This window comes from Sorghum bicolor, chromosome 3 (genome assembly GCF_000003195.3).
Source record: "Sorghum bicolor cultivar BTx623 chromosome 3, Sorghum_bicolor_NCBIv3, whole genome shotgun sequence".
NCBI classification, from domain to species: Eukaryota; Viridiplantae; Streptophyta; class Magnoliopsida; order Poales; family Poaceae; genus Sorghum; species Sorghum bicolor.
In genome coordinates this window covers 9,653,222-9,678,724 of record NC_012872.2, presented here as the reverse complement: position 1 = coordinate 9,678,724, position 25,503 = coordinate 9,653,222, and the positions used below count along the sequence as shown (strand labels likewise).

At 42.6% G+C, this 25,503-nt stretch overlaps 1 protein-coding gene and 1 pseudogene across 2 annotated transcripts; both read right to left on the bottom strand.

Moving 5' to 3' along the window:
* On the bottom strand, positions 184 to 14,825 carry LOC8085052 (probable 3-beta-hydroxysteroid-Delta(8),Delta(7)-isomerase). Of its 2 annotated transcripts, none has more exons than XM_002455302.2 (5): positions 14,677 to 14,825; positions 14,429 to 14,590; positions 1,715 to 1,861; positions 1,514 to 1,622; positions 184 to 637 (listed from the first exon to the last, which is right to left on the bottom strand). In XM_002455302.2, exons 2-5 carry the CDS (start codon positions 14,568 to 14,570, stop codon positions 379 to 381), a joined length of 657 nt encoding a protein of 218 aa, XP_002455347.1. In that variant the 5' UTR covers positions 14,571 to 14,590; positions 14,677 to 14,825; the 3' UTR covers positions 184 to 378. The 2 variants fall into 2 exon arrangements, with proteins under 2 accessions (XP_002455347.1, XP_021313353.1); XM_021457678.1 differs by having other exon boundaries at positions 14,429 to 14,593; positions 14,677 to 14,815.
* Positions 18,704 to 24,476, bottom strand: LOC8072370 (annotated as a pseudogene).

Genomic DNA, 25,503 nt, shown 5'->3' with positions numbered 1-25,503 from the left:
AAGGAAAAGGGGGGAAAAGAAGCAGCATAAGGCCTTGTTTGGATGTACTCGCATTCACATTAATCCACATGTCAAATTAATCCACATGTGTTGAGCTGGGTTGGAGTAGATCTTGAATTAAATTCCACCCCAATCCACTCCAATACATGTAGATTAAGGTGAATCCGACAACATCCAAACAAGGCCTAAAGTGTTTCACTTTCACATCGCATCGCGTTTACACAAAGTGATCACGAAGAAAAGCTGTTTTCCAAAGAGGTTACCACATGGGTGTTGCCAACAAAACACACTTCAGTATCAGGAATTTATTTGCTCATGGTACAACGAGTATTTAATTTATTAAAACCAAACTAGCACCAAACTTAGGCGAACACACCCTTATTTTGTCTTCTTCGCCATTTCAGCTCGAAATGCTGCGCAAATCATCTTCCAGCTCCTCATGGCGATGAGCGTTGGTATCCAAACCCAGAAACTGTTTGCGCTAATGAAATATGCCCAGAAGTAGAATGGACTGATCCAGAAGTTGAAGCCATCCAAGTAAGCAGTGATGAAGTAAACAAGGCCCCCGTAGAGATGACCCATGCAGACGGTGAACTGGAGAATATGGCTATAGGACTTGTGGGATGCAATGGCATAGCTGCAACCAGCAAATTTGTCGTCAGATATAAGAAATGCAGCATTATGATTCTACTAAATAAACTAAATCACACATCTGCGGTTGACTGTATCTTGGATTGGGATATAGTATTTGCCAGATACTAGAAGGCAAATGATACTGCCATATGAACATCAACAGAACATAGAAAATGAGGCAACACACACTTCATCAGATTCATACCTTTTGCCTTTGGAACAAATTCACCAGAAGAAATATCACAACATTGTACTATATAACCATGAGAGAAAAAGCTCAAACTTTGTGGATGCAGTCAATGTCAAGCACATAAAGATGTTGGCTAAATTATTCAATCATTTTACTTACTATCTGCTAAGAACGCTCTGGAACTCAATTTGTTAAACCAACAGATGCTTATTTTAGGTAAAATCAACAAGAACATTCAGATTGAAGAATAGTAACCATAACGATTCTCTCTGAATTTAGTTGCGTCGTCACCATGAATGTTTATTCAGACTATGAAGAACTACAATGAGGACCAAGAATGCTACAGCACGCTCTATGTTTTCATTATTCCATTGATATTTGTGTCTTGCAATTTTTGTTGGACCATATTTCTCACCGCTTAAATGCTTTATTGGTACATGTGGGATTAGCTCGCTGCAGAAATTTATGAACTAGATGCATGTTACTAAGAGGGTGATGCACTGACTGTTGTTGCATCAATTGTAGAACTGTGTAGTAGCATGGGGTGAGGTGACAACAATAAAGATCCCATCCATGCAGCACCATATTTGCACTAACTTGGCAAAGGATAATCACAGAGAAATGATGACTCGACAAAATGTAGAATGCATTTTGCTCATGTGTCAAGAGATGATGAGAAGCAAGCCATACACTGCAAGCAGTGATGCAGGGCCTCCTAGCACAGCTGTAGACCCTTCAACTGTGACGATCGCAGGATCCCTAGCGACGTATCTGGAATCGGCTTTGCTGTACTCCTTCCCTGAACATCGCGCGAGTATTTGGTCTGTTAAGCCCTATTTCGACAGACAATATGATGATACATCGATGGTAAATTCCGGAGGGAGAACTTACAAACTTCATCCAAGTAGTTAGGGTTCTCCTTTCTAAAGAATCCGGGGGTGAAGACGAAGGGCCCCTCGATGAAGATGTGGGTGAGGCCGGTGAACGCCCACCAGCACATGAGCAGACGGTCGGTCTTGGATAACCCTCGACATCTTCCTACAATCAGCAGTCACCAGCGGCATGAGCTAGCTGAGGACTACGCAGAGGAAAAAAAATTTGAACAAAAAGGAGATGATTTTGAAACGAGAAAGTTTGACACGGTGCCCATTTTCAAACCGATCTGGAAGCACAGCGAGGATCTAGGCAACCTTGTGCAGTGGAATTACGTTAGCGAGCGAGGGGATGGGCAGGCTACCAGTTACAGTGAGCGAATCTGACGGAACCAAGGAGCAAGAGGCTTGTGCCATTAAAAAAGTTTGCTATTACGCACAAGCCATTAGAAAAGTTGAAATTCCATGAGTGCCATTGTTCTGAATTTCTTTGCTCTCCAAGCCATTCCGTCTATATTCTATTGAAGGGTTGTTGTGGCATACTTTTGTAGTCGATAATGTTAAACTTGAGACCGGTCGGTGGACTTGCTTTAAGAATGGAGTCTTAAAGTAGTGTCTCCAACTGAGTCGATTAAGGACCGTACCGTTGTTGGCCTGTTGTGATTGAGAACTTTGAGTACAGCCCACATGCGGCGGTAAGCCTTACCTATAGCTATTCCGATACTCGAGAACGGCTAACCGCGTACTGGGAGTGGAGAGATGGCGAGAGTAGCGTGTACACACCTTACGGATCTGAGATGACCGGGAAACATCTAGATTGGCTGTAGGATGGTGGTGTACTGTACTCTCGGGTGACGCTGGACCCGTTCTTGTATGGGAGGATCTATAGAAAAGGTTGACATATGCAAGATTAAGTTCTACATATGTCGTGTGGTACTGAATCCCCAGCTGGGTTTAATCGATTCGAATCGCCGTGTTTCCTCGGATATGGAGCCTCAATCCTCGTACCATCATCGTAGTAATAAGTGAATCTTTGGTATAAGAAAGAGATGATTTGCTTATGCAAGTTGGATAATGATCTTGGTTAGTTATAAGTGATAATCTTGAGTTAAAACTTGAAAGTAGGCTTTACTCTTAGTAAGCTTTTATGTAAAAGAAATACTTGATCTTGATAAAGCTTTACCTTGAATCCCTATAGCCTGCATACCTGAGTCTCCACCTCTTTTATAGTCGGTTAAGTCTTGTTGAGTACTTTTGTACTCAGGGTTTTATTAACCCCTGTTGCAGGTGAATCTCTTGATAATCCTTTCGATGGTCATGGTTACTTTACTCTTGTGGAGGAAAGTGACGATGAGGTTTCTGATGTGTGACCTTGGGCAAGTAAAAGTTGCTGTGTGAATCTATGGTTTATGTAATAATAAAGTTCCGAAGCTTTTATGTATTAAATACTTATGGTTTGTAAACCTTGAACTTAAGTTTCAATCTATGTTATGTAACCTTTCCGCTTTTACTCTGATTTCTCTTATCTATGAAATGTTGTAATACTGTGATGCTTGATGAGGGAATTCCTGAAAAGAATGTTACGTGGATGATTCGGGTATCCCGAGGACACCCGACAGACTTCTTGAGTCATTTGGAACTCGTGCACGACGATCAGAAGTCTTTGGGACAATGATGTGTGCATGTGGGCCACTTAATTCAGGAGGTTCTGCCACAGCTGGTATCAGAGCAGGTTTCCCTTAGAAAGTATAGCAGTATTCGATTTTGAAAACTTCAAAAGCTTTTGAGTCAAACTAAATTTCAAATTAGTTTAAGTCCAAATTGCTTCTAAGCTTGTCTTATGCTTCTAACTTGTCTCAGTTCATTCTTTAGACTTATCCTTCTATCCAAATGGATATGTTCTTAGTATAATTATGGTGATATTTATATATAAGGAACAATGCTTATGATATTATAATATTGCCCTAATTATGAAAAGAAAGTTTATGCACTTTTATGTTAAGTGACTAATTTAAAGCTAATTAATTGTTTGATGTATGCTTTGTTCGTAAGTACGTTTCATGCATCATTATTGATAACATGTAATTAACTTTCCTCCTTAGGGTTGTTAATAATTAGAGGTAATATGTCCATCTAATTGTAAAACTCTATCCTTTAACCTTGGAACATATATAGTTCTAATATTCAAAATAAAAATATTTTGGCAGATGACACGTACCCGCCTAACCGCTCGCAAGTCCACCGGAGGTCGTGTCCCCAGGCACCAGCTGGCACCAAGGGATCCGCCACCCTCCGATAGTAGTGACAGCAGCTCTGACAACTCCAGTGATGGAAACGGAAGTGACACCAGCGGAGGTCCTCCTTCGCCAAGGACCTACAGGCTTATGAAGAATGATCTGCGCCTGATGCTCACTGACAACATCAATATGGAAGTTCAGCTGTACCATATGGCGGGGTATGTGGTCACTCTTGAGGCCTATGCCAACACCCTCCATGAGGAAGTGCACCAGCTGCAGGATGCTCTCAACCCACCCGAGGCTCCTGAAGCAGCGGAGGAAGGACCAGTTGTCATCCAAGTGGATAGTGATACTTCTGAGGATGAAGCAGAGGAGCCAGGAACCCCCACTCCAGATGAGGGTGTTACCACCAGTGAGTCGGAGATGGATGACGACTAGGTGTTGAGAAGGCAAGAAGTATGACCGAGTGTGATCTTCTGACTTTGTAACTTAGTTAGTCAGAAAACCTCTAGTATGGGAAGTGTGTAAGATAGTGGTTTCGGAAGTCCTGCCCAGGAGCGGACTTGTATGATAAATAAGATGAACTGTTTGTGCTATGTAAGCCATGATGTATGATGTTTAAGTAAGTATGTTAATCGAAGTATGATGTGTTTTTAAACAGATGTCTGCTAACAACCATGGAGCTAGTTCTTCCCAGGGTGGGGATGACTTTCCTAATGCACCACCAGTTCCACCCTCTTTGGCTGATGCAATTGCAGCACTGGTCAATGCAACAACTCTGTTAGCACAAAATCAGAATGCTGGTCAGCGTGGCCGTGGTCGCCATACCCGAGAGGAAACCACATATGTTGACTTCACAGATACTCGTCCCCCAGTTTTCACAAAAGCTGATGAACCTCTTGAAGCTGAGGATTGGCTTCGCACTATGGAACAAAAGTTCAGTCTCATTAACTGTACTGAAACTCAGAAGCCAGCTTTTGCCGCTCAGCAGCTGAGAGGAGCAGCAGGAGTTTGGTGGGAAAATTTACTGGCTGTTCAACCAGCCCGCCACCGGATCACTTGGGGAGAATTTAAGGAAGCCTTCAGGGCTCATTACATTCCCAAGGGAGTTATGAAAATGAAGCTTGAAGAGTTCTTAGCTCTCCGTCAGGGGGATGACTCAGTCATACAGTATATTGGGAAGTTTAATCATCTGTCCCAATATGCAATTGAGCAAGTCAACACTGATGAAAAGAAGAAGGATTGTTTCATGAGAGGCTTGAATACAAAGCTTCAGCTGATGATGGCATCATGTGGCAATATATCTTATCATGAGGCAGTGAACATTGCTATCTCCAGTGAAGAAAAGAATCGCAAACATAAGGAGGCTAAGAAGAAGAAGGGGTTTATCTCAGGGTCTGGATCATCTGGCGGCAACAAGAAGCGTCAGAGGCTTGTATATCATCCAGCTCAGCAGTTCCGCCCATCTTATCGCCCTCCTTATCAGCCACCTCAGCAGCAGAATATGCAGAGGAATTTTGCAAGGCCGACAATGCCATTCAATGTTCAACGTCAGCCAAATGTTCCTGCCATCCGTCCGCCAATGTCACAAGCTGCAAACAACCCTTGCTACAATTGTGGGAAGAGTGGACATTTTTCTCGTGAATGTCCATATCCGAGGCAAAATGTTCCAAATGTCAATGCACCAAGACCAGTGGGAAATCAGCAAGCAAATCAGAACAAGGGTCATGTCCAGAATCAGCAGAAGGGTAAGGGTACTCAGAAAACAGGAAGGGTTTTCCATACTCAAGTTGAAGCTATACCTGAGGGAGAACCGGTGATGCTTGGTATGTTCCCTGTTGCCCAACACCCAGCACTTACACTTTTTGATTCTGGAGCATCACATACTTTCATGAATAAAGCATTTGCGGAAAAGTATAATATACCTATTGGTGCAACCAAAGATGAGTTCTTTATACAGTCACCTGGGGGTCGACTATGCACTAAGGAAATGGTACATCAGGTACCAATAGACTTGGGTGGATATATATTTCCAACATCCATGATAGTGTTAAAAGATCCAAGTATAGATGTGATCTTGGGTATGAACTGGATGAGTCAGAGAGGTGCAGTTATAGACACCTTAAATAGAACCATCAAGGTCAACTTACCTAATAGCAAGTCTCAACTTCTTATCCATCTTCCTACCCTTAAGAGAGCAGTTGAACAAGTGTGTGCTATCTCTGTTAAGGAAATCAAGGATATTCCAGTGGTCTGTGAGTTTCCTGATGTGTTTCCAGAAGATTTACCTGGTCTGCCACCTGATCGTGATGTGGAGTTTGAGATAGAACTCAAGCCAGGGACAACACCAATATCTAGAAGAGCTTATAGAATGCCACCAAAAGAGTTAGCAGAATTGAAAACTCAGTTGCAAGAATTGATGGATAAAGGTTTTATTCGACCTAGTTCATCACCATGGGGTTGTCCGGCAATCTTTGTGAAGAAAAAGGACAATACCTTGAGGCTATGTGTGGACTATCGTCCTTTGAATGAAGTAACAATCAAGAATAAGTATCCTTTGCCCCGTATTGATCTTCTTTTTGATCAACTAACTGGTGCTAAGGTGTTTTCGAAGATAGACTTGAGATCTGGGTATCATCAAATTAAGATCAAGCCAAAAGATGTTCCGAAAACAGCATTCACTACCCGATATGGTCTGTATGAATATCTGGTTATGTCTTTTGGTCTGACAAATGCCCCAGCACATTTTATGTATTTGATGAATTCAGTGTTCATGCCAGAGTTAGATAAGTTCGTGGTGGTATTCATTGATGACATTCTCATCTATTCCAAAACTAAAGAAGAGCATGAAGAGCATCTCAGGATAGTGTTGACTCGCCTGAGAGAACATCAGTTATATGCTAAGTTTAGCAAGTGTGAATTTTGGATAGATGAAGTTCAATTTTTGGGTCATGTTCTGTCAGCTGAAGGTGTTGCAGTAGATCCAAGCAAAGTTCAAGAAGTTCTTGACTGGAAATCACCAACTTCAGTACATCAAGTTCGGAGTTTCTTAGGATTAGCAGGGTATTATCGCAGGTTTATCCCTGACTTCTCCAAGATCTCTAAACCAATGACAACACTGTTGAAGAATGATACCAAGTTTGTGTGGTCATCCGAGTGTGAAGAAGCTTTTCGAACTTTGAAAAAGTTGTTGACCACTGCACCAGTGTTAGCTCAACCTGATATTGAAAAATCTTTTGATGTGTATTGTGATGCTTCAGGCAAAGGCATTGGGTGTGTACTAATGCAAGAAGGCAGAGTCATTGCATATGCTTCACGACAACTTAAGCGTCATGAAGAACATTATCCAACACATGATCTAGAGTTGGCAGCTGTAGTACATGCTCTGAAGATTTGGCGACACTATCTGTTGGGTAATACTTGTCACATATATACTGATCATAAGAGTTTGAAATACATCTTCACCCAGTCAGAATTGAATATGCGTCAGAGAAGATGGTTAGAACTGATAAAAGATTATGATATTGAAGTACACTATCACCCAGGCAAAGCCAATGTAGTGGCAGATGCACTCAGTCGAAAGAGTCATTGCAATTGTCTGGAAGTTAAGCCGATAAACCTTACCTTGTGTTATGAATTTGAGAAGTTAAGTCTTGAAATGATTCCACAAGGAAGTCTTGCAAATATGACAGTTCAGTCATCTATCAAAGATCAGATTATTACAGCTCAGAAAGAAAATAAGGGTATGAGCTTTTTGAAAGAAAAGATCCAGTCTGAGCAGAATTCCAAATTCAGGATAGATGAAGCTGGAGTAGTTTGGTTCAAGGATCGTTTAGTGGTTCCAAAAGTTCCTGAACTCAGAAAACAAATTCTTGATGAAGCTCATGCAACAAGGTTTTCAATCCATCCAGGCAGTAATAAGATGTATCATGATCTAAAACAAAGATTCTGGTGGACTAAGATGAAGCTTGAAATTGCTAGTTATGTAGCTAGATGTGATACTTGTCAAAAGGTGAAAGCAGTTCATCTTAGGTCTGCTGGAGAATTGCAACCGTTGCCAATTCCATCTTGGAAATGGGATGACATTAGTATGGACTTCATAGTGGGTCTACCCAGAACATCGAGAGGGTTTGATTCCATATGGGTCATTGTTGATCGTCTGACCAAATCAGCTCATTTCATTCCAGTAAGAAAGGATTATCGAGCTTCCGACTATGCTAAGATATACTTTAACAGAATTGTGAGTCTACATGGTGTTCCAAAGACTATTGTATCTGATAGAGGGACACAATTTGTGAATGCTTTCTGGAAGCATCTGCATAAGTCCTTGGGTACCAAACTTCTGCATAGTACAGCTTATCATCCACAGACTGGAGGTCAGACTGAAAGAGTCAATCAGATCTTAGAAGATATGTTAAGATCTTGTGTGCTCAGTTATTCAGAGAAGTGGCACGAATGTTTGCCTTTAGCAGAATTCTCTTATAATAATAGTTATCAAGAGAGCATTAAGATGGCACCATTCGAAGCTCTGTATGGCAGAAGGTGTAGGACACCTTTGAATTGGTCAGAACCTGGAGAACATAGTCTCTTCGGGGTTGACTTAGTCAAAGAAACCGAAGAAAAAGTCAGACTCATTCGAGAGAACATGAAGGTAGCACAGTCTAGGCAAAAGAGTTATGCTGATAAGAGACGTCGATCTCTTAGCTTTGAGGTTGGTGACTATGTATACCTCAAAGTGTCACCTGTGAAAGGAGTCACTCGTTTTGGAGTAAAAGGAAAATTGGCACCTCGATATATAGGTCCATATCAAATTCTTGAAAGATGTGGAAAGGTGGCATATCGTCTAGATTTACCACCACAGTTGTTATCAGTACACAATGTGTTCCATGTCTCTCAGTTAAAGAAATGTCTTAGAGTGCCTGATCATATCATTCATGTTGAAGAAATTGAGTTAAAGCCTGATCTGACATATTCAGAGTATCCTATCAAGATTCTGGATCAAAAAGATCGAGTTACCCGTAGAAGGACTATCAAATATTACAAGGTGCAATGGAATCAACATACCGAAGATGAAGCCACGTGGGAATCCGAAGAGTTTCTCTTGGGAAGTTTTCCTGAGTTTCTTTCTTCTGTCTTATCCTTGTAATCTGTAGTGTAATAATCTGCCCCTGTTTTTGTAAAGGTTGGTTTTGGAAGTGCTTGACAAACTTCCTTTTCCAGTAGTTGGACTTTAAGGTAAATCTCGGGACGAGATTTCTTTAAGGGGGAAAGAGCTGTAACACTCTCGTGTTAAGCGAACTAAAAATGGAACATGTCATCATGAGCATTGCATCGTAAATTTGTTAAGCACACACTAATGCATTTAACTTAAAATAAGTTTAATTTGAATGAATGTGTTGAGGAAGCCTAAGTGTGTTTATTTTATGTATGGATGCTTGTTTTGGAGTTTAAAAACCATGGGTGAAAGTTTTTCCGAAAAACTTAGGGGGGGGAAACCCTAGTTTTCAAAACCCTAGATTTGTCCCCTTTTGTTCAAATCAAAAACCAAGCAAAATTTGAAGTTGAGTCCAAAAGCAAAGTTGTAGATCTTGTCAAGATGTATAACTTTGGTGTTTTGAGTTTTTGGAGTTTCCATACAAAATTCAAAGTAATTTTGAAAATACAGATTTCCGGGAAGTGTCCCCTTTTCAAACTTAAATCTCCAATTCAAAATTTATTTGGAATTTTGAAAAGTGGTCAACATGAAAGTTGCCCAATTCAAAAATTTGGAATTGAGTTTGAACTTCAAAACTGTTTGGCCAATTTAGCTAATTTCCACTCAGAATTAGCTCTGGCCACCAAAAGATGTTTTGTAGCTTACAAAATTTTGCACAAGTTTCTTTTTGGTGAAAATTTGACTTCAGTTCAACTTTTGGTCGATTTTTGCAAAAGGACAGAAAGGGGTAAATGGGGCAAGGGGGGATAAGCTTTGGTTCCTGTTCATGGCGGTGTACCGCCGAGCGACGATCGGTGTTGCCGACTCGTGAACCGCCGTTTCACTCCGTCCTAGCGCGTGTCCGCGTCCGTGGCAAGGTGAAGCACCTGCTGGCGAAGTGGAGCGCGACGTGCCTTTCCATCCTGCGCTCACCGACGCCATTTTCGCCACCGAAGCACCGACGAGCAGTGAACCATTCCAATCCAAAATTCACCGTCACGGTTGATCCTTATCCAAATTCACCGTGGACCTATATTGGTCACTTCCTTGCGCATCTCCTGAGCCTAGCATTCCTTTCTCTTTCGCACCAGAGCCCCGTTTTCCATTGTCTTTCTCTCCGCCGGCGACAGAGCGCCGCCGTGGGAGCCCTCACCGTGGCCAAGCCGTTCTCGAAGGTTGCACGCCATTCTAGTTGGTGTTCCTACCTCTCCTTGTCATTCTGATGCTCATGCGCTTGCTACTTTTCCTTGGGCACGAGCAGGTTCACCGGAATAACGCCGCCGAGCCAGAGCGTCCGCCCGACGACACCGCCTCCGTCGCCAATCTTCTCTGCTGCTTCTCCCACCGTAGTAATGTGAGCACCGTGTTCCTTATCCCTCCCCAAACCTCTCTGTCCAATTCTTTTGCGCTCTACCGAGCCACAGCGGCCGGTCTACGGGAACCGCCATGGTCGCCCGCCATTCGTGTGGCCGAGGTGGGGAGAAAGGGGTAGGGCGTGATTAGAGCCTAGCTTTGGGGTCACGAGAGCGACGCGACGCTGTTGCGCTCCTTAGCACGAGCTCAGACCCCGCCGGCGGCGACCGGAGTCGCGGCCGAGCCGCCGTGTGTGTGGGAGAGAGAGCTGACGGGTGGGGCTACCCCGTCAGCGGCTGTGTGAGAGGGAGAGAGGGCGCGCGCAGCGTCCGCGCGGGCCGAACTGGAGTGGGCCGGCCTGCGGGCCGAATTCCGGCCATTTCGCTGCAGTGTTTTCTTTTTCTTTTTATGCAGTTTTTGTTTTATATTTGAATTTGTGTATTAAATTGTATAGTGATCCAAAAATTGTGAAAATTTTTGTATAGCTTACATAAAATGGATAGAGACTAAGAAAAATGTTAGGTTTGATTTTCTGATAATTTTCATGTATACATAAATTGCCTTTGTTTATTAATGAATAAACCTTCCATGATTTTTAGTAAATTATGGGTATATCCAAAAATCATGAAATTTAATATGTGATCTTGTGTTAATATTATTTAGCTTCATGATTAATTTCAGCTCTGTTTGATAAAGTATGCTCTGTCTCTTAATAAAGCTATTTAAAAATAATTATCAAAGAAATAGAAATAATTATTCCTTTAGGATTTGGGTGATATTTTGGATTGTTTGACAACCATGGTTACTTAGCATGATATGCTCCCTGGTTATGGTTTATTTCATATAAATGATCTTTGTTGTATGATAGCTTCACAATCTTGTTTAATAAAGATGATAAAATTGGTTTAGTAATACTCTATGCTTTAATAGCTAGATTAATTTATTTCTTTACCATGAAGGTAAATTGTACTCGAGATAATCATAGTTTGTTGTTATCATCCAAGAACATGTAACCTGTCTTTATCATGCCATGAGTATATCATAATCATGCATATGCACTTTTACGTATAGAATACGCTCCGGAAGAATCTGATCCCCAGTGGGTTTCTTCCGAGTTTGTGGATTCTTCGAGTGTTGTTGAGTTGCCGAGCTTCCCTTCCGGTCAAGGCAAGCCCCGGACATTAAACCCTATCCTTGTATTTTCATAAAGTTATTTATATCACTTGAGTTAATATGATGCATTAGGTGAATAGGAGTTGAGTGAATCCTATTTGCTGCATTATCTACCTTGATGATTTCAATATTAACCTTGGTACTTGCTTTATGAAAATGCTTAGTATGCTTAGCCCTGCTTATTAGATAAGTTTTCAAATGAGAAAGTTTGAAGGGTTGTTGTGGCATACTTTTGTAGTCGATAATGTTAAACTTGAGACCGGTCGGTGGACTTGCTTTAAGAATGGAGTCTTAAAGTAGTGTCTCCAACTGAGTCGATTAAGGACCGTACCGTTGTTGGCCTGTTGTGATTGAGAACTTTGAGTACAGCCCACATGCGGCGGTAAGCCTTACCTATAGCTATTCCGATACTCGAGAACGGCTAACCGCGTACTGGGAGTGGAGAGATGGCGAGAGTAGCGTGTACACACCTTACGAATCTGAGATGACCGGGAAACATCTAGATTGGCTGTAGGATGGTGGTGTACTGTACTCTCGGGTGACGCTGGACCCGTTCTTGTATGGGAGGATCTATAGAAAAGGTTGACATATGCAAGATTAAGTTCTACATATGTCGTGTGGTACTGAATCCCCAGCTGGGTTTAATCGATTCGAATCGCCGTGTTTCCTCGGATATGGAGCCTCAATCCTCGTACCATCATCGTAGTAATAAGTGAATCTTTGGTATAAGAAAGAGATGATTTGCTTATGCAAGTTGGATAATGATCTTGGTTAGTTATAAGTGATAATCTTGAGTTAAAACTTGAAAGTAGGCTTTACTCTTAGTAAGCTTTTATGCAAAAGAAATACTTGATCTTGATAAAGCTTTACCTTGAATCCCTATAGCCTGCATACCTGAGTCTCCACCTCTTTTATAGTCGGTTAAGTCTTGTTGAGTACTTTTGTACTCAGGGTTTTATTAACCCCTGTTGCAGGTGAATCTCTTGATAATCCTTTCGATGGTCATGGTTACTTTACTCTTGTGGAGGAAAGTGACGATGAGGTTTCTGATGTGTGACCTTGGGCAAGTAAAAGTTGCTGTGTGAATCTATGGTTTATGTAATAATAAAGTTCCGAAGCTTTTATGTATTAAATACTTATGGTTTGTAAACCTTGAACTTAAGTTTCAATCTATGTTATGTAACCTTTCCGCTTTTACTCTGATTTCTCTTATCTATGAAATGTTGTAATACTGTGATGCTTGATGAGGGAATTCCTGAAAAGAATGTTACGTGGATGATTCGGGTATCCCGAGGACACCCGACAGACTTCTTGAGTCATTTGGAACTCGTGCACGACGATCAGAAGTCTTTGGGACAATGATGTGTGCATGTGGGCCACTTAATTCAGGAGGTTCTGCCACAGCTATTTGTTTTTCAATAGCCCTTACATGTTGGCCCGGCTAGTGTAAACGCCCAAAATACCCTTCTCTAGTTCTGTCCTCTTGCTTCTTTCTTTTTCTGTCTAGTAGGGCCAAGTTGTCAGCGACCCAGCTCCACCTTCCTCCTCACCGCACACCAGCCTCAGGTCGCGTCGACGCCAGGGTGGATCTAGTTCGCTCGTGCCCGCACCGGGGCGGAGCTCGATCGCTCGCGCTGTGCTCCCTGTCGAGCACGTCGGTGTCCGTGTTGACGGAGCAGTCATTCAATGATCATGAGCTCCAAGGAACCGCTCATTCCGTCAGGTCTTCTAGAGCGGCGGCGGCGCGGCGCGGCGCGTGCCATGCAAAAGCTGTTCCTGAAGCTGCTGGAGGCCGTGATCAAGACCGCAACCGGGAACCAGATGAACATCAGGACGACGCGGGGAACGTGCGTCATGACAGGAACACGCACAGGAACATGTGCGTCGTCGGCCGAGAGGATTGTACAGGGGCTACGATGTTGTTCACCACCAGCTGGTACAGGGGCTTAAGCCGCCTGAGCTGTGCCGAGGAGCCGCAGTGGAGGAGGGCGCGGGGAGGCGGCCGGCATCCGCGGCCACGGGCGATCTCGCTGTGAGCCTGGCGTTGTACACGCTTCTATCAGCTCGATCGTTCGCCTCCATGCAGCCGCCGTCGCGGGCGGGGATCCGCTCCCACATGACGCGCGTTCGGCGGCGACGCCCCCATCACCGCCACGCCACCCTCCGCTTGCCGGTCTCGTACAGTACAGCTCCTGCATGCACGCACGCACACGACGCCGCGCGCCGGCCGCACCGCACCGCATCGCATGGGCGACGAGCGCTGCGTCAGAACATTCGCGTGCGTGCTTGCAGCCGCGGAGGAGATAGAAGGTCATCGCAGTGCGTGCGTGCGTACGTGCCGAGACGTACGGCGCGCACGACGTACGCGATCACCGCAGCCAACCCCACCGTCTGCGACCTCGTCAAGCCGGCGTCCTACGGCGGCACCACCTCGAGCACTCTGGGACGACAACGAGGGCAGAGAACTAGGCCACAGACCCACAGTGCAGAGCTCCCTCGGCCCTTCGTGTGCACAGAAAAGATAAGCTAGAGAAAGAGAAAGTTTGGGTGGTTGACAAACGGACCCATGCATTTTAGGATGAAAGGGTCATTTTACCTGTCTTTTTGACACCATCACATAGAAAAGCGGATAAAATGGTTTAGAGAGGAAAGAAATTGACAACGATCGATAACACTCGTGCGAGGTTAAATTTTTTAATGGTTTATACATAGTTATAAACTTTTTAATAACACATCTAATAGCCTCTGCACACACAGGTGGCGGTCGTAGCGTTACCGGAGAGGAGCCAGACGGCGAGGAAGACGATGACGGAGGTGCCCAGGTAGCGGGCGAGGATCTGGCCCTGCGACAGCTGCTGCGGCACGAAGCCCGGCAGGTGCAGGTCCGCCGGCGCGTACGGGTGCCCGTCTCCGCCCATCGCCGCGACGCCTTCCTGTCCTGCTGCTCCTCGAGACGGCACGGCGAGTATAGTAGGTGGTCCGGTGATGGCACGGGAAGGGAGCTGAGGGAGGGAGAGTCGTCACCTGCTTGGCCTTGACTGCACAGTCCTCTTCTTTAACGAAGGGCAAGAAGGTGCCGGCGGCCGGCGGCCGGCGCGGATGGGATCGGATTAATTTCGGTCGTCGTTGGCACGTGTGCTCTGCTGACCGCACGAGATCGTTGGAAGCCGGTGGCTGGGTGAGAGACAGGAGTGGGACAGCTCCAGATGCAAAACAAAATGAGAGCGGCCGCCGTCTTTTTTTTTCCCAGCTTTTTTTAAAGATTATATTTCATTTCATAATGTAGATCCAGCGCAAGGTAACAATAAATAAGGGTCTGTCTATTTAAAACTTGAGTGATTTTTATCCTTGTGTCACCCGTGTGACCAAACAACAAATATCACCCAAATCAAACAAAAGCCCAAAACAGGTAATTCTAAGGCTTCTGTCACACAAAATCTAAAACCACTAGATCTCAAATCAACGTACCAAACAAAAAATACATCATATATAGATAAAAACATAAAACAAAATAATTTAATCATATCTATACAAATTAAATCAGATCTATACTATGAAAAGCAAATTTAAAAATAATCACAAAGAACAAAACATATAAAAACAAATTCAATCAGATTTATTGGCAAATAAAAAAGATGATCATATGAACATAACAGAGAAAACATACATAATATAACAAATCAAAAACTTACACCACTATAACAAATAAGTTACAGTGCATGCGTCAGTGTAATATATATATATATATATATATATATATATATATATATATATATATATATATATATATTACACACACACTGTAAGTACACTAGAACCATATTAAACTGTATATCCTACTTGCCATAGTTGTTCATGAATTTATCAAATATATCAAAATCATCTCAAGAACTGAAGTATTACCAGAGAATACCGGAGTGCTTACCTAGCTAAATGAATAGATCAAGACAATTGTATCTAAAAACAAAACACTGCACTGACACTTACTTGTCAGGCTTTAACACTACGACACAAACAAACATGTCAGATCAATCTAAAGTCAGGCGCAAAAAAACCGTGTGACCGCAGACAAAGAATCACACGGGTGAGAAACAGATTTACCAATAAATAAAGGTTTTTCATTAAATAACACAGGAACACTTTGCATCTCAAGAAACTCAACATATCCATAGCAATCTCTTTCTACTCGTTTCGGCCGGATTAGATTTGAACTAGGATTCATTTCAGGGCCGGTTTGAGTGATTCCACCTATGTCACTCAATCCGCCCCTAGCAGTCGCGGTGCCTTGCTCGCGTACAACTTCGTTCCGAAGGGTGAGAGGCCTTCAATTCTTTTTTTTTTGAGAGGAAGAGGCCTTCCATTCTAAGCCGTGCTGTGCGTGGGGAGGAATCCGAGTCGGCCCGTTTTGATTCTAGGCGATGCTAAACTGAATACACTTTTAGGTTCACGTCGAAATTGAAAATAGGCCTCTCCAATTAATCCGGCCTGAACGGTCCCCGAAATGGGCCAATCCGATGGAAACGAGGCATAAGTTGTCCATCTAATTCCTACACGAATCCAAACACAATTCCTTTAGTCCAACATATATGCTAGATGCGTAGTATAGAAAGGTCTCTAGTGGGTATAATTAACTAAATACCTAAACGCATACTATCAGTTCACTACTAACTAACTATGTAACTAAGTATCTACCTATATAAATATAACCAAACATATTTAACTAACTACCTAACTTAACAATCACCACAATTATCCATCTATCTACCTACCTAAGTATGCATCTACCTATCTAAATCAAGAACTAACACAACATTCAACTAAATATTGGTAATTACTAAAATAAATTATTCAACTAATTATACCTTGCAACAGTGGAGAGGAGAAGCAGCCGGTGTAGTGCACTCACAGGCGGCCGACGAAGCACCAACATGTGCCCTAGGCAGGGACAAGTGAGGCAGCACACGCCACCCACACGCCCTCAGGGCACCGCGCTTCGGCCCCGGCACCACATGCCCGGCCCCAACCAGGAGGCGCTATCGGCGGGGCAAGCATGCGGGGAGGAGCGTGGGCAGGGCGCGAGGGGCGGCGGTGGAACACGGCCTGCCGGGGACGGCCGCCTCGTCGGCGGCGGGCGGCACCGGACGAGCCAGGGCAGGGCGGGGAGGGCTGAGCACGGGAGCGGGGAGCCGCGGGTAGGGAAGAGAAGGGCGTAGGCACAACCGGGCAGGGAGGGCGCCTCGCTGGCGATTGGCGTGCGTTCGGGTATGGAGGACGACTCAGCAGCGGCGGGCAGGGAGGCTATCGTCAGGCTTGGGCGAAGTGAGAAAGCAAGGAGAGAAGAAAGAAAGAAATCCGGGCCCATATGTTAGCAGAGCTTGCGCCAAACCTAACACTCGGTACCAAGATCTGTGGCACTAAGCTCGGTGCGATGTCAATATTTTAGCGTCGATTTTGCTAGTGCTAAGATTTATGAGCTCGGTGCCAATTACAACGACGCCAAAGGTTAGAGTCTATTTTTTGAAAAGATAGGACAGGACAAATTCGTGAGAAACTTAAAAAAAAAACGGGAGCGGCGGGGACGGGAAGCCAGCACGAGGATCATGCGGCAAGCCTGCGACTAGCGACGACAAGCAACAGGGACGTTCTTGTGTTTTTACCTTTTTGATCTAGAACTTTTAATAGTAGTAGTATAGTATGTACATTAATTTTTTTTGGCTACGACAGATTGTTTTCTTTCACTCATAGCTGCTGCCCTGTATCTTGATGTCACAAATTATTTTTAGAAGCTTGTCCACAAATATTTTTCAAGTTGAAATTAGGCCTTGTTTAATTCCGAAAAGTGAAATATTTTCGGTACTGTAGCACTTTCGTTTGTTTGTGACAAATATTATTCAATCATGGACTAACTAGGATCAAAAGATTCGTCTCGTGATTTACACCTAAACTGTGTAATTAGTTTTTGTTTTCGTCTATATTTAATGTTTCATACATGTGCCACAAGATTCGATGTGACGGGGAGGGGAATCTTGAAAACTTTTTGGTTTTCAGGGTGAACTAAACAAGGCCTTAGTCATAAAGGCAACTTATCCAATACTTTTACATGGACTTGAACCACACAAAGGCCACAAAATTCATACAAAAATTGTATAGACATGTTACTTAATTTAGTCCTAACTTGCAACTGCGACTTGCCTATTTCAGCAAATGAACATTATTTTTTCTTACGACAATTCAGCGAACAGTACTTTCAGTCATGATTTTTCAGTGATAATAACTCTGATGGACACATACCAGACTAGTCCTGTTTGAGTACCATCACTAATGTAGTTATGTAGCATCTTCACCAAAGGAGTTTGCAAACTATACATCCATGAACAGATCAGACCAAGTACAATATTTGAATACCTAGAGAGAGAAGTTGAAGATGGGAGATGAAATCCTTTTTGTGATTATAATATAATGAATGCATATATTTGTTTTGTGTCACTTGTGGGGAGCTTTTTTTGCCTATGAATTGCCAATTTTCCTTACAATTTGTTTTGGTGTTATCACATGCTTATTTGTTGCCAGCTGCCTGTCAATTTGCTAGCATGCAAGCTGGAAAATCAGTTGTTCTGAAAAATATTTATCTTATAGCCAACCATACGGGCAAAAATTCAGCTTCAATACATCTTTGTTTTATTATTCTAGGGAACAAATAACAATATTGCTTTGTGCAAAAACTGATAGTTGACTGGGTGAGGTGATTACGGAACAATAATGTTTTACAAGGGGGTTTTCAACACGAACTGTGCCAAACTATAGTGTGTAGTCATACCAAGTTTTATTTTTTCTCACCTTTTTAGCTTGAAACGCTGTGCAAAATCTTCTAACTCTTCATGGTGATGAGAGATAATATTGAAATCAATAAACTGTTTGCGGCAATGCAATATGCAGATCAGGAGGCAACTGGTGATCGATCCATGTATATGAGTCAAAGTCAATGACAATGGACGGGGCCTTGGCGTAACTGAGAAATGAACAACAAGTACTAATAACTGAGGAAAAGAGAGAAAAAGAAGAAGCATAAAGTGTTTCACTTTCACATCAAAATCGCATCGTGCTTACTCGACAAATTGGGCACAGAGAAAAGTTATTTTCCAAAGAGGTTACCACAATGGGTGTTGTCAACAAAACACACTTCAGTATCAGGAATTCATTTGCCCACGCTACAATGAGTATTTAATTTGTTAAAACCAAACTATAGAACCAAATTGTGGCCAACACACCCTTATCTTGTCTTCTTTGCCTTTTCAGTTCGAAATGCTGCGCAAATGATCTTCCAGCTCCTCATGGCAATGAGCGTTGGTATCCAAACCCAGAAACTGTTTGCACCAATGAAATATGCCCAGAAATAGAATGGAGTGATCCAGAAGTTGAAGCCAGCCAAGTACGCAGTGATGAAGTAAACAAGGCACCCGTAGAGTTGGCCCAGGCAGACAGTGAACTGAAGAATATGACTATAGGACTTGTGGGATGCAATGGCATAGCTGCAACCAGCAACAAATTGGTCGTCAGATAGAATAAAAGCAGCATTATGATTCTAAATCACACAATCAGCATCCACAAAATCATGTAGCGTGTCTGCAGCTGACGGCATCTTGGCTTCGGACACAAGTATTTCCCAGATAGAAAGCAAATACATATGAACATCAACAGTACATAAAAATGAGGCGGCACACACTTCATTGGATTCAGACCTTTCACCTTTGGAACAAATTCACCAGTAATAACACAACATTGTAGTAGATAAATAGAACCATGGATGAAAAAGCTCAAACTTTGTGGAAGCATTCTATTGCCAAGCACATAATGATGTTGGCTAAATTATTCAATCATTTTACTTACTATCTGTTAAGAACACTCTGGATATCAATTTGTGAAACCAACAAATGCTAATGTTAGGTAAAATTGACAAGAATATTTGGATGGAGGAATAGTATACCATAATGATTCTCTTTGAATTTAGTAGCATCATCACCAAGAATGTTTATTCAATCTATTAAGAACTACAAACATTGAAGACAAAAAATGGTACACCACGCTCTATGTTTTCATTATTCCATCGATATTCGTGCCTTTCAACTTTTCTTGGACCGCATTTCTCACCGCTCAAATGCTTTATTGGTACATGTGAGATTAGCTCGCTGCAGAAATTTAGGCCTTGTTTAGTTCGAGGCCAAAAAGTTTTTGTGTATTACATCAGATGTCATGTAAGGGTGTCACATGAGGTGTTTGGATACTAATAGAAAAACAAATTATAGAATCCATCGGGAAACTACGAGACAAATTTATTAAGCCTAAATAATCCGCCATTAGCAAATATGTTACTGTAGCAATTAGTATCTAATCATAGATTAATTAGTCTTAAAAGATTCATCTCGCAAAATCCAATTAATCTGAGCAATTAGTTTTTTTTATTTTATCTACATTTAATACTTCATGCATGTATCCAATCATTCGATGGGATATAATGAAAAGTTCTTTTATGGGAACTAAACAAGGCTTTATGAACTAGATGCATGTAAGTTCAGTGATGCTCTGTGTAGTTTTTGCATGGGGTGATAACATTAAAGCATTGCAGCTACTAACTTGGCAAAGAAAGGAATAATCACAGAGAAATGATGATTCAATGTAGAATGTTGTAACACCCTAAAATTTACTCCTTTTGAAATATAGATAAAATTATTTAATTTTGTATTTTTGTGCTCATGAAAATATAGGAAAAATAATATTTTTCATTAAATTAAAATTTATCATAAGGCTTAGCAATATTATTATGCATACATGCTGGTGCATATGTTTTGATATGATGCTTGTTGCTCCTTTATGTGTTGATAGTAAGAAAAATATTTAAAATACGTTTAGTAGATCGATCTTCCTTATTCGGCACATATTTATCTTTTATCTACAACCAAATTCCTTGTTTCTAAGCTCAAATTTTTATTAGGACCTTCCTAAAATATTTTCTTTGTCACTCAAAGCACTTCTTTTAGTTCCTCGTCCATCAAGCACTCTCTACAAACTTTTCGGGAATTTTTCCATCTTCTATTCTCAATTTTCTCTGAGCATGATCTAATTTTTAGATGCTCTAAATAATCTTATCATGAGCTCCAAAAACTTTATTCGGGTTCCCCATGTTCTATAATATCTCTGAGAATTTTTCCCGAATTTTCGGAGCTTTCGGAGTATTTTTCGTGGCTTAACTACTAATTCTAAACTTTTCTAGAATTATTTTATCAATGAAAATAATTAATTCCGAAAATAATAAATCTCTTATTAGTTTTCCAACGTCAAAGCCCATAATAAATTCCAAAAACCATGTTTTTATTTACTAATGGGCTTTAATAATTACTTAGGCCTATTAGTAAAGATGAAGGTTGCAAATCAATTAGAACCATACCGCTAGTTGACGTGGAGGTAGGGAGTTTCTCTCCATATATATATGTACCAACCCCTTAGGCAAAGCACATCAAAACTACTGCAAGGGAAGCTCCTAGTTTGAGAATCCCTAGGTAGTAAATCAGATTTTCCCTTTCTTTATCTACTGTTGTATATCTCTAACCTCTTGCGTACGTCACCATCGCCCATAGTTGAAGATGCTTCATCGAGATGCCATGCCCTAGGGAGCCGCTCTACACAACTACATCTCGTCATTGTCTTCTCGGCACCAAAGCTCGTTGCAAGCATGGAGTTTTGGCCGGCTGCTCGTTAGAACTTTGGTGGTCGTCATCTAGTTCGCTACATCCATCGGCAGGTGCATCGGTGAGAATTCCATCCACATGTTCCTGTCTCCATCATAGGTGAATTGCAAGAGCTGGATTGCTCTGACTTTCTGTTCCCTTTCCATGCCCTATTGCAGCCCTCTGTGCGGCACGATCATCCTCTAGTCTTCGAGCAAGCAAAGACATGTCTACGTATATGTGTCATAGCAACAGGTCTTGAGCAGCACGTACGTCTCCCTGGCGGTGCACGCACTCCTTGCCGATTTTCTTCTAATCATCTACCTCCAGCCAATGGTGATCTAACAATTTAATTTATATTCTTTGGTCTCCAACTCAGTGCCTATTAAATTCTGCAACCAGTTCCATCAAGAATCATCGTAGGGTGCACGTAATGGCTATATACTGCATGCAAGGAAGGTTTGGCCATGAAGAATTAGAATTGCCACCGTACGTATCCGCTAGTTTATCGTTTTATCTCAGTTTTGCTCGGGATTTAGTGGTGTTAGATTTGTGGATGCAAGGAAGGCATTGTTTATCCTATCACATGTTTATATAGTTATGATTAAAATATTAAGTTGATTAATTTGCATGAAACTAGTTTTGTAATTAAAATGAAACATAGGATAATATTGATCTTTTATTGGTTAATTGTTAACTTGATTAATGGCAACTAATGATATTTTTAAATTGAACTTGATTAGTTTAAACATGTCCTTATATACAAAAATTCAAACTAGATGCTCGCACTTATTTACTTCTTTTGCAAATTAAAGTTTAAATGGCTTAAACAATACGGGACATATGTTTATAAATATAATATGATTAGGTGTAACTTAACTTTTAAAAATTTAATTTGTTTTGATTAATCTTAACCAATACTACTCACCTAGTTTTTTTCATAATCAATATTGTCAACCTTGTAGTCATCTCTTTTCTTTTAAATAATATAAAATTCAACCGTATTTCCGATATCGGCGTTTCTTGTGACCTTGTGTTTGTAGCATTAGTTCTCTCTTTTAGTACCTTATTTTACCTTGTGTGGTGTATTGTTCTTAGTCGTTTCTATTTATTGCTTGTATGTGTGCCTATGTGTGGTGCTTGTTATGAGTAGACGACAACCATTTGTGGGCGCTAAAGATCTAAAGGTGAACCTGAAGCAGTTTTGTGAAGATTTGGAACTGAAGAAGAATCTAATTCTAAGGCAAGTATAGCATTTGGGTTTTATTTCTGTGACCATTATCCTGTGACTAGATTAATGTTAAGTAATAAATGATAAAAATGACTTTTTAGCCACTTGATGATTTATCTGTAAGTGATAACCGGGACAACAGTGCAACCACGAGGGCTATAATGGCTCTGGCTTTGGCTCAGTATGAAGACCTTTTCTAGCTTGTTAAAGGTTACCTGAAAGGGCGGAGGGGCTGAACCGTTTTGGGTATAGTGTGGCCTCTGTCTGTATGTGTATAGGCTGCGTGTCATTGTGCCATCGGAAGGGGGGCTCTATATCTGCGCGCAAAGGAAACCTTGCGGCCCTAACATGTTAGACGAACTTTTGAAAGGCTTCATAGTGATCCCTGCCGACCTTCCTTGGAAGTGGGTTAAGAGGCTGATCACCTCGGGCGAAAGGGTAAATCATGACTCATGGGTAAAGATGTACAACCTCTGCAGAGTGTAAAACTGGTATACTAGCCGTGCTCACGGTCATGAGCGGCCTTGGAGATTTTTGCATCGACGATGATGATTCTTGTGTGTTATATATGTTCATTATTTATTATTTAATGTTGTACATTACTTATGTCACATTGATCATGAGATTGTGGGAGCTATACAATCTGGTTGCTATACTTGTGGAGTTCGACATGGACTCACTCTTGCTATTTTCCCCAAACCTCAGGAGAAGTTTAGGCTTGTGATCAACCAGTCAGTTGGATCCTGTAGAGAGAAGTTAATACCCGGAGTTTGGAGTTGTCTATCCGTTGTTCGCTATCAAATGTTATCTCTTTTATATTATGTACGTTATATAATCTATGCATTGTCTTTTGATATTACCCCTTATTTGTAGCTATATGTGAGATTTGGTTTCTAAGACTCACATATGGTGCATATCTGGTTTTGTTCTGGTATTACCGATGTATTTTGCACATGTCTCAAAATTAAAGATGATGAGAAGCAATGCATACACTGCAAGCAGTGACGCAGGGCCTTCTAACACAGCTGTAATCCCTTCGACGGTGACGGTCGCGGGGTCCCTAGCGACGTATCTGGAATCGCCTTTGCTGTACTCCTTATCTGAAGAGCGTGCGATCGAGTTTTTGGTCTGTCAACTCAAGCCCCATTTCGACACCACAAGATGATAATACAGCGATGTCGCGGGGAGTTCCGGCGGGGAAACTTACAGGCTTCATCGAAGTAGGTGGGGTTCTCCTTGCTGAAGAATCCGGGGTTGAAGACGAAGGCCCCCTCGATGACAATGTGGGTGAGGCCGGTGAACGCCCACCAGCACATGAGCAGACGGGTCCGTCTTGGATAACCCGCGGCACCTTCCTGCAAATCAGCAGTCACCAACCAGCTAGCGGCATGAGCTAAGGATCACGCAGAGCCGAGCCACAAAAAAAGGGTGAAAAGTGCTGTGATTTTGAATCGGGAAAGTTGGGAGACTCCGTATCCAATTTCAAAACCGATCAGGAAGCACAGCGAGGAGCTAGGCAACCTTGTGCAGTGGAATTAAAGTAGCGAGCGAGGGGATGGATGGATTGGTGGGTTTTGAGCAGCACTAGTGAGCGCTAGAAGACTACACACACAGGTGGCGGTGGTAGCGGTACCGGAGAGGAGCCAGACGGCGAGGACGACGAAGACGGCGGTGCCCAGGTAGGGGGCGAGGATCTGGCCCTGCGACAGCTGCAGCGGCACGAAGCCCGGGAGGTGCAGGTCCGCCGGCGCGTACGTGTGCCCGTCTCCGCCCATCGCCGGCTCTGCTGCTCCTCGAGACGGCACGGCGAGTAGGTGGTCCGGTGATGGCTCCCCACGGGAGGGAGGGGTGAGTTGACTGCTAGTAGTACAGTCCTCTTCCTCTTTAGGCCTTGTGTAGTTGTCAAAAAATTTTGCAAAATTTTTCAGATTCACCGTCACATCGAATCTTTAGACATATGCATTAAGTATTAAATATAGATAAAAATAAAAACTAATTGCACAGTTTGGTCGAAATTGACGAGACGAATCTTTTAAGCCTAGTTAGTCTATGATTGGACAATATTTACCACAAACAAACGAAAAAGCTACAGTGTCGATTTCCCAAAATATTTTGGAACTAAACAAGCTTTACAGGCAGATTCTACAAAAAGGCCTGGCCTGTCATCAAGTTGGAAGTGATGAACGCTGTTAACGCGTTCTGGTGCCAGGATATGAGAAGCTTCCATCACCTAAACGATGCATATATGGTGCTTCTCAGGAAGAAGGACAACCCGGAGGAGATTAGGGACTTCAGGCCAATAAGCCTCATTCACAGCTTCGGCAAGTTGGTCACGAAGTGCATGGCAAATCGGCTTGCAGGCGTTCTCGATCGCCTGGTGCTCCGGAACCAGTCCGCCTTCATTAAGGGCCGAAGTATCCACGATAATTTTCAGGCAGTTCAACTGGCGTGCAAAGCTGTCCATGCCAAAAAAAAACCTTGCGTCCTGCTAAAGATCGATATAGCCAAAGCTTTTGACACGGTGTCTTGGGAGTTCCTCCTCGACGTCCTACAGCACATGGGATTTGGGCTAAGATGGAGAAACTGGGTTGCAGCGGCTCTGTCGTCGGCAAGCACCAGGATCCTGTTAAATGGCAAAGCTGGAAGGAGGGTGTGCCATGCGCGTGGGCTGAGGCAAGGCGATCTGCTGTCGCCCATGCTGTTCGTCATCGCTATGGACGTCCTTAACCATTTCTTCAAGTGGATTGAAGACCAAGGTTTCCTTTCGCCGACGCCCGGCATTGGCTCCTTCAGGGTTAGTCTGTACGCGGACGACCTGGTGCTTTTTGTGACGCCACATAGGCGTGATCTAGAGGTTGTCAAGGCGACCTTGCAGATTTTTGGACTCGCCTCGGGGCT